At 39.4% G+C, this 17,042-nt stretch overlaps 3 protein-coding genes and 2 long non-coding RNA genes across 5 annotated transcripts in view; 3 read left to right on the top strand and 2 right to left on the bottom strand.

The window, feature by feature from the left end:
* The first annotated feature begins 474 nt into the window (after positions 1 to 474).
* LOC135081213 (uncharacterized) lies at positions 475 to 3,295 on the top strand. The gene is made up of 5 exons (XM_063975958.1): positions 475 to 560; positions 909 to 1,056; positions 1,349 to 1,472; positions 1,882 to 2,067; positions 3,096 to 3,295. The coding sequence occupies exons 1-5, from the start codon at positions 490 to 492 to the stop codon at positions 3,260 to 3,262; spliced, it is 696 nt and encodes a 231-aa protein (XP_063832028.1). The 5' UTR covers positions 475 to 489; the 3' UTR covers positions 3,263 to 3,295.
* Positions 3,296 to 3,788: 493 nt separating this feature from the next.
* On the top strand, positions 3,789 to 9,264 carry LOC135080981 (uncharacterized). The gene is made up of 5 exons (XM_063975706.1): positions 3,789 to 4,024; positions 7,889 to 8,036; positions 8,110 to 8,214; positions 8,510 to 8,670; positions 8,973 to 9,264. Exons 1-5 carry the CDS (start codon positions 3,939 to 3,941, stop codon positions 9,262 to 9,264), a joined length of 792 nt encoding a protein of 263 aa, XP_063831776.1. The 5' UTR covers positions 3,789 to 3,938.
* Positions 9,265 to 10,157: 893 nt separating this feature from the next.
* LOC135081232 (uncharacterized) lies at positions 10,158 to 11,707 on the top strand. Its single transcript, XR_010259151.1, has 2 exons — positions 10,158 to 10,338; positions 11,563 to 11,707. It is a non-coding gene; the product is annotated as an uncharacterized LOC135081232 (long non-coding RNA).
* A 4,076-nt stretch (positions 11,708 to 15,783) lies between these two features.
* LOC135081325 (uncharacterized) lies at positions 15,784 to 16,978 on the bottom strand. The gene is made up of 2 exons (XR_010259189.1): positions 16,822 to 16,978; positions 15,784 to 16,066 (listed from the first exon to the last, which is right to left on the bottom strand). It is a non-coding gene; the product is annotated as an uncharacterized LOC135081325 (long non-coding RNA).
* Positions 16,979 to 16,996: 18 nt separating this feature from the next.
* LOC135080982 (uncharacterized) overlaps positions 16,997 to 17,042 on the bottom strand; it is a 48,971-nt gene continuing 48,925 nt past the window's right edge. The window contains exon 14 of the mRNA XM_063975707.1: positions 16,997 to 17,020. Coding sequence (XP_063831777.1) covers positions 16,997 to 17,020 — 24 coding nt within the window. The remainder of the gene's footprint in view (positions 17,021 to 17,042) is intronic.

A 17,042-nucleotide genomic window follows, 5' to 3' on the forward strand; every position in this document is an offset into this window, starting at 1 on the left:
AGCTGGCCAGGCTCCTCAATGTGGCCGGGCAGTCTTCCGTCTGGTGGAATGCTGCTTCAGCAAATGCAATTCAATCCTCAATTTGATACAATACCAGTCCAGATTCAGCCGCAACATTCTTTCTTCGGCAGCCACTGCAGCCAGCAAGATTATTATCAGAACTAGAAGCCATTTACCAAAGTATTGCACAGTTCATAATAAGAACAAAATTATCTGTTCTAGAATCCAGGAAATATTGAATAGGGCGTATACAAAGGAACCCCTATAATTTAGAAGTGCTCTCGAGTTTCTAGACTCCAAAGTACTCAGAGAAAAAAATACCTATTTATTTTATAGAGATCTACATACAAAAAGACAACGATAATTATTTTTTATGCCAAAAATGACAATGAGTTTGCATTTGCTGTGTTGTGACTTGTGACAGTTAACTTTATGTGAGAAATACTGTTGAGAATTTTTGTACCTGATTTTGTTCTATTTTCTTTTAAAATGTCTGTATTCGATGGAGAGATCGAATTCCAGTCGGTCTATATGGTCGACTTTGCCAAGAAAAATAAACCGTAAGTAATATTTTGTATCATTATTTTTAAAGTTCTAAAGTATGTGCTAAAGTTTCTAATCATAGTAAAATTTCCTAGTTTAATTAGTATTATTTAATTATTTGATTAACAGTAACAGTTATCGTGTGGGTGGTGACAAATTCTCGACGATAACGACCTCATAAAGGTAGCAGGAAGGCGCTGGATACAGGCCGTTATACCAACCGGTCCATAGGGAAATCATTGGGGGAGACCTATGTTCAGCAGAGAACGTGGCTGAAATGATGATGATGGTGTAACAAATCTTGAGTTTACAGCAAAGTTTTATATTTCCTTTTTTTGGTCTACATGTTTATTATCTATCTCCAGTAAAAGTCCTCGTCGCAAAGCGATCGACGACAACTGCCTGATCGTCGGCCTGAGCCGCGATGCGCTCAAAGCTAAGGACGCCCCACGACGCTGCCCGGACGTTCTCTGCCCTATCGACCATGAATTCTACAAGAAGGCTGTGGACAGGGTAAGTTATTCATTTACCTATGATTACGATTCACTGTTGAATATGGGAATAACCCACAGGAATATTAGACACATTGCCTGCTGTACCCATACTATTAGACAGATTGCCTGTATAAATGATTTGCAGGTCGTCTTTATTCCTAAAATAAAGGGAGTAACTAGGATTTGCACAGCTTAGTTCCTCTTTATTTTTCCCTTTGGTTCTACTTTATTAGCTATATTTTCGCTTAAACTGAAGTTATAGGAAAATAACTCTAACGTTTTAAAGTCGTTCAATTAAAATCAGTTTGTAGTTTGCAGAAGACCATCCAAAGCTGACTAAAATGTACATGTCGGAAGACATTGATCCAACTCCAATTGAGCACGAAATTCAAGATCTAAAACGGACTGAGTACCTCACAAAGTATTGTTCGCGAGGTTCGTACATTTTAGACTACTTACCCAATGATTGGAAATCCTTGGGGAGGCCTTTGTCCAGCAGTGGACGTCTTTCGTTCGGCTGAAACGAGCGAACGAACATAAAGAGGCCTATGATTAGCAGAGCCCTCGGCGCTCACCTTTATTCCATGAAGTTGAGGAATGATTTACCATTTAGTTTCTCTACTAACAATTTTAAGCGCTCTCTGCGCTTACCTTATATTCTATGGAGTAAGGAAGCCATGAATCTATCAGAAATACCTACTACTATTCGTAGTCGGTAATAAATCCTACCAGGAAGTCCAAAAAATCGGAAGAACTGCTACTGCGTTCTTCTTTTCTTTGACAGAGTAACTCGAAAACAGCAAAGCTTGGAAAATCTACTCAACATTAAAATGGTTACTTCCAGAGCTACCCTTCATGTCAGTGAATCTCGCGCGGCGTGCGCGTGCGCTACAAACGTTACGACTACCCGACGACATAGACATCCCGGACACGAGCCAGCGAGGCTCGTACCGCCCGCCCAAGCCGGAGAAGTACGCGGACCCGCCCAAGTCCATGTCCATGCGGCCGAAGTATGACGACTCTTTGCAAAGTAAGTGAGGGTAGAATCTTGTTACCAAAACAGTCAGCATCAAATAGTTCGTGAGACCCAAGTGGCAACACAACCTTATTTCAATGAGGGCTATCGTTTTTATACTTAACATTTGGCACCCCTGGCGATTGACAGGACCTTACTCTACAGTGGCGCCATCTTGATGAGTGCAAATGCGATAGTCCTCCTACCACTTTAGCGCTCACCAGTTGGTGCCACTGTCTTCGCTACTAGCAAGTGACGGGACCTTACTCTACAGTGGCGCTAACTGGTGAGCGCTAAAACGATAGCTCTCATTGTAACAAAGACGTGTTGCGAACTTTTTGGCTACCTTGGGTGTCACCCACATCACAACACACATCGCTATTTGACGCTGAGTATTTTTCTAGCTAGTTTATTAACTACCTATAACTTTTGTGGGGCTCGCTCCTTTCTCGCTCGCAAATACTTGCAATAGATTGAGTGCTGATAAAATCTGTCTTGTGTAAAGGTTTCGCTAAATAGAACGCGTACTTAGCGCCCGCTAGAGTGTTAGCCAGTTTGATCACCATCGCGTACGCAAGCTGCATGCGGTGGTTTGGCCGAACCTTAACTTCGCGCTATATCTCCGAATGGCGTTGGCAGAATGTGGATAGTTTCATGTCAAACGCAACGTCGGTGTGTAAGGCCCAGAACAGACGGTGTCACGCAACTGCAACGAACCTGCAACTTTGTGATGATTCTGATGAATGAAACTGAAAGTTTCAAACTGGTCGCGTCATGTGTGGTCTCTCAACGGACGCTATGGCAGAAACTTAGATGCAACTCAAAAGTAACTAGCAGTTGCAGTTGCGTTTCACCGTCTGTTCTGGGCCTAAGTACGCAACGCTCAGCGCGTTAAAACGGTTTGACGCCGGGTTCCAAATTTTACCAATACCTACAACGGACAACGGGTTATATTGTTTTATAGGAGCTAAAAATGTACATAACCTTTCGCTGTCGACTCTACATAGCTGTCTCCTAAAACTCAATGATCTGTTTTCTTCCAGAGGAGCTTCGTCGCATCCTGCGCGTGCGCACGGGCGACACGTCATACGGCGCCAGCCACGGGCTGCTTGCCACAGTGGTGCTAGAGCGCCGCCCCTTCGGGCCCCCGCGTGAGGAGCCCAAGTATGGCCGCTGGAAGAACCCCTATATGTACACCTATAGGATCTGACTGTTGTGACTGAATAAATATGTTCTTGCTGAAGAGTGTTTTTAATTTTAAATCAAAAGTATTTATTTTTAATTTAATTATTAGGCCCATTTCAGACGGCTGCATCTTAAATTTATGACAACTCGCAGGCGTAAAGACTTAGTCGACTGATAGTTTAGGCTGTTAATCAGTATTATACATATTGTAGGCAAGTGCCGCAGCAAGTGCGCACATTACTTACATCGATTTGGTGTCGGTGGGCCAAATCCTCATACGCGAACAAATTGGAAACCCGACTAAACTATCGGCCCACTAAAAGTTTGTAATCTTTGTAGCTATAGCCTTGCGCCACTTCGGGACAAGAAATCAAGTAATAATAATTAAGGTGGTTCGCGACTCCTGAGACCGATTTACTAGACGGTGTTCAGTACATTTGCCTAATCCTAGACCTAGGCTAGAAGCATAAACACATACCTATAAAACCTTATCACATAAATCCAATAGTTTTTTACTTAACCATCGACAAAAATCTACATGACAACGGCCGTCAAAATTTGAAATCTGCCAAAACTGTTTACTCCATGAATCAAATCAGCAGAGTTCCCAATTATGCCCAAAATTAGGCCACAAAATCCCAAAATTAGCAGTAGTTATGTTGAATTTGAAACATAAAGAAGAAAATAAGTAAAAAAAAACAATGGATCATTACCTGACAACTTACAGAAAGGACTACTTGTGGCCCAACTTGCCGGGGGCAGGGGGCGGCGGCGGAGGCCTCGCAGAGTATGTGATTCACTAAATTTACTTCAAATTCTTGTTAACATTGCTAAAATCAAGTTAATTGGGTAACCACGTATCACATTTTCAGTAACTTTATCTTGGTCACACAAAGTTAGAGACACAACGATAGTGGAAGTATCAATTAATGTAAGGGACATTTTGGCCAAAATGAGTTATATATACCAACGCATTCAGAATTTTCGGCTCTATCGATTGGTATACTTGAAATGTTGATATCTTTAAAAAAATGTCCCTTACCTTAAACATTTTTAGTCGTCTGAATACGACTTTTGGGGAAACAAATGATTTAAAGGACGTAAATTCCTTTTAATAATACAATTCAGCCCTTACCCTAAACTGTTGGTTTTAACTTTTGAACTCATTGAACCTTACTTCATTTAAAATTTTTTGATTTATTATAATTAGGCCCTTACGTTAATATGCATATAGGATATCAATTACTTTTTTTGGTGGTGATATGCAATTAATGCCTCCAACTCCTACTGCACTTATGAACACTAAGTTGTCTTGTTTCTATCTTTTTTTCTGTTCATTTTTACGCAGTTGGGTTTTTGACCGAGGGGCTGAAGGCTCTTCAGAAGCTGTTCAATTCCGTCATCCTCGAAGGAAAAACGCCTACGGTATGGCACAGAAGTGTGGTGACACTCTTCTTCAAAAAAGGCGACAAAACCTTGTTGAAGAATTATAGACCCATCTCACTTCCGAGCCATGTCTACAAGCTGTTTTCGAGAGTCATTACGAATCGTCTCGCTCGTAAGCTCGATGACTTCCAGCCTCTCAATCGCTTTAGTACACCACATACATACGCCACGGCAGATTATACAGAAGACCGAGGAGTATAGTCAGTCACTTTGCCTGGCGTTTGTGGACTATGAGAAAGCTTCGATCGAGACCTGGGCAGTACCTACTACAGTTTCTCCAACGGTGTCAAATTGACTACCTATATCGATACATCGAAATGTTGAAAGGCTTGTACGAAAACGCCACAATGTCGTTCCGTCTCCAGGATTAAGACTCGAAACCAGTTGCAGCAGCAGACAGGGGGAACTGAAAACTCCGAAACTGTTTCTGGACTGGAACGGATTCGGCATAAATATCAACGGTGAGTAAATAACCCACCTTCGATGCGCAAACGATATCATAGCCATGGCTGAGACCGTGGAAGATCTAGGCACAATGCACAATGGCCTGAGTCGAGCCTCTCAACAAGGGGGTCTTAAAATGAAACATGGACAAGACAAAATCATGTCAAATGTCCGTGTTGCACCCACTCCTCTAAAGGTTGGATACTCTACACTCGGCAGTTGTTGACACTTATATACCTAGTACAAACAGTCCAGTTAGGCTGGTTATAGTGTCACGCGGACCGTCCAGTGCGGATCCGCTTCACACAGCCGATCTGTAAACTTCGAGGAAGCGTTTTAGAGTAATGCGGTCCGCAGGAATCGCTCGCTCCCTATCAGTTCATACAGATTGGCTGTGCGGAGCGATCCGCACTGACGGTCTGCGTGACACTAAAACCAGCCTTAGGTAGGTCTAACTTCGAGGAAGAGGTCAATCGTCGAATCCAACTCGGCTGGCAACGTTCAGGAAGCTTCGTGATATTCTCACGTCTGAAATATCGCACTGTCTCAAGACAAAAGTCTTTGATAACATATGGATCTGAGACGTGGTCGCTTACTGTGGGCCTCATAAGAAGACTCAAGGTCAAAGGCGATGGAGCGTGCTATGCTCGTAGTGATTGAACCAGAAATGACGTGATCCGCAGGAGAACCAAAGTGACTGACATAGTCCGCAGAATCGCTAAAATCAAGTGGCAGTGGATGGAGCTCGCAGCTTGCAAAGCTGATGGCCGCTGGGGCAGAAAAATTCTTGAGTGGCGACCACGAGCTGGAAGACGTAATGTGCTGCAGACCCCCACTAGGTCGACCGACGATCTGGTGAAGGTTGTAGGAGGTGCCTGGATGCGGGCGGCGCAGGACCGGTTGTTGTGGAAATCCTTGGGGGAAGACCTTTGTCCAGCAGTGGACGTCATTCGGCTAAAACGAACGAACGATGATTGAAAAAAAAACCTAACTGCGTAAAAATGAACAGAAAAAGATAGAAACAAGACAACTTGTTCACAAATGCAGACGTAGGCATCATCAGTGACTAAATGTTTTGTTGGTGATGTGTATTTGATGCCTCCAACTGCATTTGTGAACACTAAGTTGTCTTGTTTCTATCTCTTCTCTTCGTTTTGTTAATGAATACTCGAATGCAACCTCTACTTACATCAGGTTTCAATGTTAAAATTGTCAAGTTACAATAATATTACTGTCGTGTTTATTCTTAAATGTACCTTACAACATACATGACATTCCATACTGTGAAATTTCAACATTGTAAGGTACAGTCAAGCTCGTTTTTTTAATGTAAGGGACATGCTATCTTTTAAACTACCCATTTTTCGAAAATTTGGCGTTTATATTATGAAAGAACAGAAAATTCTAAGAAACTTTGCCATAGAACCTATTTAAATCGTAACATCACATACAAAGATATTGAAGTATAAAGAAAAAAAAAATCGTTTTTTGGCTCTCCTGAAAAGTCGTGTTTTGTCCCTTACAGTAATTGATATTTCCACTATCGACAATTTTGTTTGAAATTGCTACTTATCCAACACAACACGGATATTTCGGACGAATTAAAATTCGATACAATCACACTTTTATCACGGCAAATAACTTTTTTTAGGTATCCTTCCGTTTGGCCAAATTACTTTTCGCCAAATTTCACTTCGCAAACAACTTATCGCCAAAGTTTCATTTCCCAAATGAACTTTTAGCAACTGTACTTTTCGCAACTAATTCATTTGGTCAAATTATCATTTGGCAAAATTTTACTTGGCAAATGTTTAAATAGCAAATGTTTTATTTTGCCAAATATTATATCCCAAATAATTTGTTTGGTCAAATTGACACTTCACATACTTACCCACCGTTACCCACAAATCAAAGCATAGGGCACATAATCATGGTTTTCACAAGAATTTTATGTATAACAAAGAGATTGCAAAAAATAGTATGGTTGCAAAAAGTAGGTATTGCAGAAAATAGTAGGTTAGGTTAGGTTAGAACAGTGACCCTTAATGCGCGAAGGCGAGCGAAGCGTGCCGCGGCAGCGGCCGCCGAGCGCTAGAATCACCTCTATTTTGGAAATTTCGATAAAAATAATGAAATAAGAAAATTAATTTAGAACAAATTTTATATTAACTACCCACTAAACAAAATAATAACCACAAGCTAATTTATATTCCATTCTATGCACCAATCAAATTATTTTGTAAATAGTTTATCGTCGAACATTTTTGCCAAATGAAACATTTGGCAAACCATACTTTGCCAAACAATAATTTGCTAAACAATAATTTGCCAAAAACGACATTTGCGAATTAAAAGCTTGCAATAAGTTGTTTTGCCAAATGAGAATTTGCCAAATGAAAATTTGCGAAACGTTGTTTGCGATGTGATAATTTGGGAAACGTTTTTTGGCCAAACATTAGTAATCCCTTTTTTTACTAAAATCATTATTGCAATCTACCCGCTCAGAACTTTTTAATACTTTTTTTTTCAACTAGCTGAAGTTGGCGAAGTTGCCATTCAGAAAAAAAAAGTTTCTGGCTCTGGGTTTCGTAATTTGGCACAATTTGTAAATCTTGAATTTTTTTTATTTTATTTTGCGTTGTAGCTTTGCTATTAAAATCTTTATCCAAATTTTCTGTAATTTAACTTTCGTTCGTTAAAAGTCTTAGGCACAGTCTTTACTTCGACAACGAAATACTAATCTCATTTCTTTTCCACCAAGAGTCCCAAAGCTCTCAGGACAGGAGCTCGCCTTCTACCAGGCATGTATGCAGCACACCAGACCCCCGGATTGCCGGTGCCCCCAGTATTCTGGGGGGGAGATGCCGCAGCTTCCCCCGGGAAAAGACGGAGGATGGAGCCGGAATGAGGTACGTTTAAAAAAAGTCCTATATTTTTATGTTCTTTTAATTGATTTTATGTTTAATGTTGTCTTTATTTCAGATTATGGGTCCTCTACTGGACCCTAAATTGTACCCTGTAAGAGTGGCAGCCAGCCCTGAAACACCCACATCACGATATGATCAACCAAATGCATTCTTGGATAAGGTTTGTATTGATTACTAAGCTTTATGCACGTTTTCACCATTAATTCCTAATTTTTAAGTGATAGTATGGTAACACATAACAAGCATTTTATTTCCATAGGGGTCACTTAAAAATTAGTGTTTGGTAAAAACGGGCTTAATACTCTTACATTTACCTACCTTGTTAGAAAACAAGACTTCTTTATCTCTTTTGCATCTTTTGTTTCAAGCTATTACTAGCTTCCAACTTTTGCTTCTGAACTATAGGTACCTATGAATACACAAGGCTAAATCTAATCTTGAAAATATTTTTACAGCTTCAATCAAAATATCCGATGCTGTACAGCATCCTCCAAAACGAGGCCTCTCCAGAACTAAAGCAGCGCATTGATAGAGACCGCAACAAGACTACTTACCAAGTGGACTACTGTGAAAGTGGCAAGTCTTTGTTTACTTCTTACTGCATTGGGGACTTTGGGTACTGTGTGTAGAAGAAACATAGAGTCTGGAATTCTAGATGAAGTATACGTTTTCTTCGAACGAATTAAGGCTCTATGAAAATTACCAAGAGCTCATCTAAATTTTGGTAGATCGATTAGCTAAGATTCAGCTTAAGTTTGTGGTTACATAAATTACAGCGATTTATGAATCAGAGACTTTCAGCCATGCCATACCAATTCAGTCTGTCGTTGGGCCGCACGCAGGATACACGCAATAGTCTGTTTAAAAATACCAGTGCTTCTCAAACTTCTGCAAAATGCCCAAATGTGCGGGCTGCAGATTCGCGTCGAGTGACGGTGACATTTGCAATTATTGTCGGCGTTTTCTTGACATTCCTGACACCCAACGCAAATCCAACGAGGCCAAAGAGGAGAGCAGAACCCTTGGGGAGGAGCTTGCTCATTTGAATTCTTCTACTGAAATACTTCATTCCACGGCTGATGCCATGCAAGAACGTATCACCAACTTGGAGCATAGGGTGCAGTCTCTTGAAAGGGGAAGGTGTGACCTAGAGTGGCTTCAGCATCTGATCTCAGGCATAGAAAGCACGATTGGTGAGGCCGAGCAGTAGGTCACTTTTAAATACCTTTGTTTTTCTCGTTACTAAAATGATATTTTTGTACTTCATACCTTTACATAAAAGGATACATTATGTTTGGACGTCTACAGAATTTGGGAAACATAGGTTTGCGCACGCAGACGCTTCTTCAGTAAGCCTGAAGGTCGGACTTGCGGCGCCGGATCGGCGAACAAAATGCTACTTTAATGTAATTGTAATGCATATCTTAAGAACAATGACCTTACCTGCTCTTCATAGAGAGAGGATAATGTCTAGCTAAGCATAAATCCATAACTTTCAAGAGGTATTGAAAGATATCGTCATGTATCCGGCTGTGCTTTACAAACACAGTTACTGATGTTTACATTTTTATTAGTCTATCAGCTGGTCGATTGTGTATTGCGTGTTTTCATACTTGATGCTGAACGTTGTCGTTTTTTATGTAAATCTGTATTGCTCCGATTCGTACATTTAAGGGCACTTACACGTACCAAATTAGCTTGATCTTGGCCTATTTACCTTGACATTTGAACTTCGGGACAACATATCGGCTGGTGCTGAGAAGAAGAAACTTATGCCCGTTTTCACTATCAATGCCTAATTTTTAAGTGACCCCTATGAAAACAAAATTCCTGTTATGTGTTCCGTTCTTCCTCGGTCCCTTACTGATGAGGATCGCGACCACATAATTAGGTAGTGTTCCTCCACAGACTGCGGTCATAAGCTGTGTGGACCGCACGATGCAAGCTTCCGTCCACCGTCTTCCTCACAGCGTCTGACCATCTTGTCGGTGCCCTGCCCCGAGCACGTCTGCCTTCCATTTGTTGTGTTACCAAAGTGAAATACCATGTAAATCCTACAAAGATTTATAGCCAAATTATCGTAATGTTTGTATCTCAGGTCCCGGAGCCAAGTTCGAGGGTCTCCAAAGGGCCGCGGATGAGAGCGGGACGGGCCCGTGCGCACAGCCGATGCGTCTGCCTGGAGACCCGTGCCGCGTGGGGCCGAAGCCCCGCAAGTCTGCTCCGAGGACCATGTCCAAGCAAGCCGGCGGCGGCGGCGCCAGCGACCCGAGGGCCAAATGCGGTGAGTTGGTTTTGACAAAGGTTACTTGCTTACGTTGTAAATATATAGAGTCAAATTATTTGTAGGGTATTCATAGTCTTACCATATTTGAGTCTTCACTTACAAAGGACAGTGCCAATCCATGTATGGAAGTTGGACCAAGTGCTGCCCAGATTGAAACCATAGTGCATTTTGTTCCTCAGGCCAATACTAATTTGTAAACCGAAGCGCACTGAAATCTATCCCTGGAGTTAAGAGAAAAAAAGAGTTTTGTTTTGAATTATTTACATACAAAATATCATCGATGTATACGTACTACGCATAAGATTTCGCGATTGTGGCATTAAATAACACTTGCTATGTTGAACTTAACCATACTGCATCCGTACACCTTACTTCAGTACGACTTCGACATTCTTTATAAGCGATCAAGCGCTGTTGCAGTAGTTTGGTTACTTGACAGAAATTAATTATTTCCAAAATAGAGCAAGTAGTTTTAGCTTACAATAACTTCATTAATTGATTGTAATACACCAATAAATTGTTTTTTTGCAAGGATAGAGAACTAAAACTTCTGGCTTCATTTTGGAAATAACGAATTTTTGTCAACTTACCAAACAATTAAAACAGCGCTAGATCGTTTATAAAGAATGTCTAAATCGCACTAAAGTAACGTGTACGGATGCAGTATGGTTAAGTTCAATATAGCGACTGTTATTTAATGCCATAATCGCGAAATCTTATGCGTAGTACGTATACATCGATGATATTTTGTATGTAAATAATTCAAAACAAAACTCTTTTTTTCTCTTAATTCCAGGGATAGATTTGAGTGCGCTTCGGTTTACACATTAGTATAGGCCTGAGGAACAAAATGCACTATGGGTTGATTCTGGGCAACACTTGGTCCAGACCCTGGCACTATCCTTTTAGGATTCATTGCTTCTAGAGATTAGAAAGTGGTGATGGTGGAGTGGTGTAAGCAAGCTTTATGCAGGTTGCAGACTAAGAGCTAAGCTAAATTAGTTTAACATAGCTCGCTACTAGCTACCTACTATGAAAAACTGCATGCAACTGTGAAAAACTGCGTCAGTTATGCGAGCTATGGCGGAGCTACGGTCTGCAACCGGCATTTACTCCATCGTCGATGTACTGTAAAATCAATTGATCAAAAACTAAGGGGAGGAGAATTCATAAAAATACATTATGCGTCGACGATAATGGCCGTCATCTTTAATTTCTCAGAAACAACGTCAGCAGTGCCGCCTCTCGGCAAGACGGAGTACCAGGACGGCGTGTCGAAGCTCGGCGCCATCATCATGCGAGACAAGCTGCACAGGAAGTAAAAACCCAACTTGTGGACGATCATGGAGTAAAATTGTTATTATTACACTTGTCTTATTATTTGGACACACTTGGCCTTCACTGGTTGGCGGTCAAGCTGTAGATCCTGGCTTAAGAGGAGTTCCAGCTGTGGAAATGTGAGGTGGGAATAGTCCTGACTATCTTGACTATTTTGTCGTGCCTCCCTAGAAGAAGTAACATTTCGTGACAGTTTTAATTTCGAAATCGCTTTATCGAAGGAAGTACCTAACTACAAATAAATAAAAAACGTTTGAGCGAAGCGATTCCTAAATTAAAACTATGTACTATATGTATAACTTTGTCCAGGGTGGCTGAGAGACACACAAAACCTTAAAAAGGATGATGGGCATATTGGGCGTTAAACCAACAGAAACAAAAAGTATACTAAATTAAAGCTTAATACTAGTAAGGTAAGTGCCCCCTACTTCGGTATATTAAGGCTCTTACGACTTTAACGTTTTATTTAAAAATAACCAAGCATGATATCAGTATGAAAGCTTTTGTATGCTAAACTTTGGTCTTTTGACAGTAAGTTAATACATAATTTATAGTTATATAGTTTGAACTTTTTTTTATATTAATTGTTCTGCGGACCTCTTGTTTGGATCCTGTTTCGTGACAAAATTTTGCTCTGTTTCTAAGTTCGTGAACTCATGTCCCCTATTTCGGGATAAGGTTTTATGCATACAGTTAGGATATTTTAATAATGATTAAGGGTTTAATAAATTTAAAAACGATAATAAAAATTTCAATAAAATAATTATGTGAAATTGACGATATTACTTACCTGAAATATTCATAAGAAATAATGTGTCTAGTATAATATTTTGATTTGTTAATTCTAACAATATGTGAAAATATTTATATAACCATTAGAAATATAGAGGGGGGGGACTTAACCCCCCCCCCCCTCGTACCCATAAAATTTTGATTTGTTATTTCTAGCAATATGTGAAAATATTTATATAACCATTAGAAATGTGGAGGGACTTACCCCCCCCCCCCTTCGTACCCATAAAATTTTGATTTGTAACCCCCCCCCCCTTCTCCCCATAATCCCACCCCTGGAGCTATTTCAAGTGAGGGTAGCGCCCCCCCCCCCCCTGAAAATAACCCCAGATACGCCAATGACTCATAATAAAAGTAAGTAATTAATTAATTTCTTAGGTAGGTAAGTATTAAAAACTAAAAAATATGTCGATTTCTTTGATGGTGTGTGTCATAAAAGAACCTAACACCATACATTTATATATCACGAACTTGGAAAAAAGTAACAATAATACGGTTCCTTGTTTCGTGATACTGATTATTCGAAATTCCCCAGGTAAAATTCATGGATTATTGTCAAAATGTGTCAATTAACTATTATCTATCCCATATACAATACAAATAAACAAAGATAAATAAAACAAATCGAAATAAAACCAAAATTATGCTGGTACTACTTATGCTAATTTATCTTAAAATTGGTCATATATGTGAACTTCAAACTCGTGTCATATAAATTCTAGTGAACGAAACATATACCGAATTTAGGTCACGAGAAACTTAAATAAATGCATTATTTGTTTCATAACTTACATTTAAATTACCATAAATAATTATTTAAAAACCAAGCATCAAAATGTTATCCATAATATCCTTGAATCGGTAGTGTCACGAAATAGGGGACACACGAAAAATAATATGTACGCTATTTCGTGAGTCAATTAATCGCAATTTTAAAGGAATTCTACGTATTCATATAACTTTTTTCTAAGCCAAATCAATTGTCAAGGAACACATGAAACCACTATTACAAGTTTTATTTAAATGGACGTTCCTTCGCCTTTTTATAAGCTTAAGAAGTTGGAGCGCTAACCTTACGGTGAGAGCAACCTTTGCAAGCCGCACGGCTGTTTTTGGCTCTCTGAGAGTTTGAAGCTTCGTATTACTCTCATTTTTGGCGCCACAATGCTGGTACTTGGTTTTTTAGATAGCTTAAATAATAGAGTTTTTGCAGTAATGAAGAATTTTTATAAATAATATTCCATTTGCTTATTATTTGAGCTAGAAAAAAAACTTACGAACTTACGTACTATCACGAACTAGTAGCCGTTTACCTTACTTCATTTCATAGTATGACAACAATCCTGAAATACGCGGGGATACGGAGATAGAGGTCGTTGAATATGCAAAGTTTCTATAGTATTTCACATCACATTAGGGTAATAAAAATAATATCAGGTCAATTAGATTGCTTTTATCGATCATATTGAGAGTATTGTATCATATCTTAAGTATGTATACCGAATAAATCATTATATTGCTGAAAATAAGGAATTGAATTAATAATCAAATGATAGTAATGATGGTAATCAATAAAATCGATTAATCGAATTGTTAATCGATAAATCGTTATTTAGCAATATCGATTAATAACACTAGTTTACAAAAAAAAAGATTTTCTTTTACCCAAAGATAATTTATATTGGATGTGTTTTCTACCAGCCCCCTTATTACAAAAATATGTCTCATATTTTTATCACGTCTAGTTTTTGAGATATCCACATTAACCTAAGTAAGCTGTCTTGTTAGCCGTGTCGGAGTTTCTGCTTTATTTTAATTGCGTTTAAGTATTATTTTAACATTTTCACTTGTTTTAAAATATCACCAAGGCAGTGTAAATTAAGCCCAAATAACTTTTGCTATGTTTGTGGTCAAATTATATTGTCAAAAAAAAAGAAACCAATCACTAAGACCGTAAAACGGGCCTATTTCTATTACTTTCTAATCTCGGTAACAAACCTGATAAAAAATGGGTTCCTGGTGTAGTGTGCGTAAATTTGAGAAGTACATTATTGCACTAGGCTGCAGGAAAAAGAATTCGGCACCCCAATGTTATGTAGAGAACCAACAAATCACACTAATGACTGTTACTTCTGTCTCACTGAAACTACAGGTTTTAACAACAAAAACCAAGAACATACAATATCCTGATGTTGCATCAGTCACAAAACCTGTGCTGCAATCTGAAGGAGTTCTTTATCCGTCATTACCCGTAATTCCAGTAAGGGAAAGATGCTTGGTATTCATTTAAAGCAGTAGTGAAAAGTTTCCTGGGAAACTATAAATTTATCTGAGAATTATGCAGAAATTGTTTCCAAATTATTGAGGAATTACCAATGAATGGGTGTGAATAAGTCGTTAAAAATTCATTTTTTACATTCTCACCTCAATTTTTTTCCTGAGAACCTGGGAAGCGTGAGTGTTAAGCATGGCGAAATTTTTCACCAGGATTTGAAGGTTTTTGAGGAAAGATACCAAGGAATTTGGGTTAAAAATATGTTAGCGGATTGCTGTTGGTCTATAATAAGGGAAACTGATACTAATTAGTATAAAAGTAGGAGTAACACGACTCATTTTTGGTTGTTTTTAGAGATAAATGTATAAAAATGATAAAAATTAATATAATCAATATTCTCAAAATTTGACGTCCTAAATTTTTTCTAAGTTCAGTTTTTAAGTAAGGGTTAATAACTCTAACGATACATATCAGTTTCATCTCTGGGTAAAAAACCTTGTAAACTAGTGTAATCGATCCGTGATCGATTATGCGACAACACTAAAGATTAATTGGTAGAAATCCTATTGAAACATGACTGTGTTCATTGGTCCTACGCACGTAATGTAAAACATGAACTTATTTTATACAATTTGTTGGCCCCCCTCCTTAATTGTTGGACATAATAATTGATAAATAACTTAATGTATCAATGTAGGTATATTAATTGATTAAATTTTTTGTTTGCGCAATAAAACACCTATGACTATTATACATTATATCAATTTCCAAGCAAACCCGGGAGTTATTGGTAGTTATTTATATGAAAATATATTTCTGATACTAAGTCCTAACAAATAATAGTAGTTACATTTCTGTTGGTTTTACGCCCAGATTCCATAGAAAAGTGCCCATCATCCTTTGCAAAAAAAAAAACATTAAAAAAAGCATACCAAGTATTCGCATAAATTTTTCAGGGAGTTTGGAGCAATATTGCCCAGCCGAATTTTCTTAAAATTTTGAGATGGAACCTAAATCGCTGGAAGAAAACAACAAAATGATAAATAGACGTTTATGTATAAAAACACGTATATAATCTGTCATGTGGGCGGGGACTGAGCGCTCGAGATGAGCTCCCCCCGTTTGTATAGCGTGGCGCCTTCCTTCCTCTCGTCTCTCCTGGCGCTGTGCTCCTCTCTCCTAATGCTTTGTTCGTCTCTCCTGACGGTCTGTTCGTCTCTCCTGACGGTCTCCTGGCGCGACGAGGCCCGCGTCCTGACGTGCGTGGTCTCGTCGTGTTGTCTGAGAACGACTGCTCGGGCGTCCGAGGTGTTGCGTTCTCTGGAAAATGTGTTAAATTTTATTTGGTGGTTCAAGCTATATGATTAACTACATTGCAGAATAATAATTATTAAGTAACATGCTTTCTTGCCATGCTTCTGATGAGGACCTGTGAAAGCTTAATTCCGAGACCTGGCATTGTTTAGCCGGGAACTAAATCAAAGATAGGTACCCTGATGCAGCCTTAAAGATTGGCCTGCGTGCATAGAACAAGTTCCTTCTTTGGCGACTTTTGACAATCCTTATTATCATCTTTAAAATGATCAAGGCAATGAGGGTTTTCGCGATTGAAAAATCCGCCAGATGGCAATACGTAGACGGGAGGTCCAAATGCTGCATGATTGGTGGATTTTGACATGATATTGACAGATATGTTGACATGACATTGACAGATATGTCAAAATCCACCAATCATGCAGCATTTGGACCTCCCGTCTACGTATTGCCATCTGGCGGATTTTTCAATCGCGAAAACCCTCATTCTCTCGACACCAAACTAATTTTGATTTATAGTGTTTTAATTATTAATGCAATTTTTTATTTTTTTATTTTGTATACTTGAATGCCCCTACGTACAAAAAGGCGCCCACTGAAAATCAGTGTCTTGGCAGATAGGCCAAGGCCTTTTTGACAACGTTCATTATTATTTTTTCCTTTTTTCTTTCTCCTTTTGATGTTTGTGATCTAAAATGATATGAATGTATTTATTTTTTTACTATTACGTTGTCAAATAAAGATTTTTCTTTCTTTCTTACCTTCCGAGTGAGATAAGTCTGTCAATATCAGGCGTGCGCCTCAACTCTCCCGTCGCTGTAAGCGTGACCCGCAGCGGCGCTTGATGCGCGGGCGGCGGCGACGCGGGCGGCGACGACGCGCCCGACGCCGACGCCGACGCGCCCGACGATCCTACGACCGACGCGCCCGACGATCCTACAGCCGACGCGCCCGACGATCCTACGACGGAAACACCCGACGA

Source organism: Ostrinia nubilalis, chromosome 19 (assembly GCF_963855985.1).
Source record: "Ostrinia nubilalis chromosome 19, ilOstNubi1.1, whole genome shotgun sequence".
NCBI lineage: Eukaryota > Metazoa > Arthropoda > Insecta > Lepidoptera > Crambidae > Ostrinia > Ostrinia nubilalis.

Coding starts and splice junctions, on each gene's coding strand:
- LOC135081213 (XM_063975958.1), top strand. CDS start 490: ATGTCTGTATTCGATGGAGAGATCGAATTCCAGTCGGTCTATATGGTC. Junction 561..908: donor TTTGCCAAGAAAAATAAACC/GTAAGTAATATT, acceptor ATCTATCTCCAG/TAAAAGTCCTCGTCGCAAAG. Junction 2,068..3,095: donor GTATGACGACTCTTTGCAAA/GTAAGTGAGGGT, acceptor GTTTTCTTCCAG/AGGAGCTTCGTCGCATCCTG.
- LOC135080981 (XM_063975706.1), top strand. CDS start 3,939: ATGGATCATTACCTGACAACTTACAGAAAGGACTACTTGTGGCCCAAC. Junction 8,037..8,109: donor GAGGATGGAGCCGGAATGAG/GTACGTTTAAAA, acceptor TCTTTATTTCAG/ATTATGGGTCCTCTACTGGA. Junction 8,215..8,509: donor CAAATGCATTCTTGGATAAG/GTTTGTATTGAT, acceptor ATATTTTTACAG/CTTCAATCAAAATATCCGAT.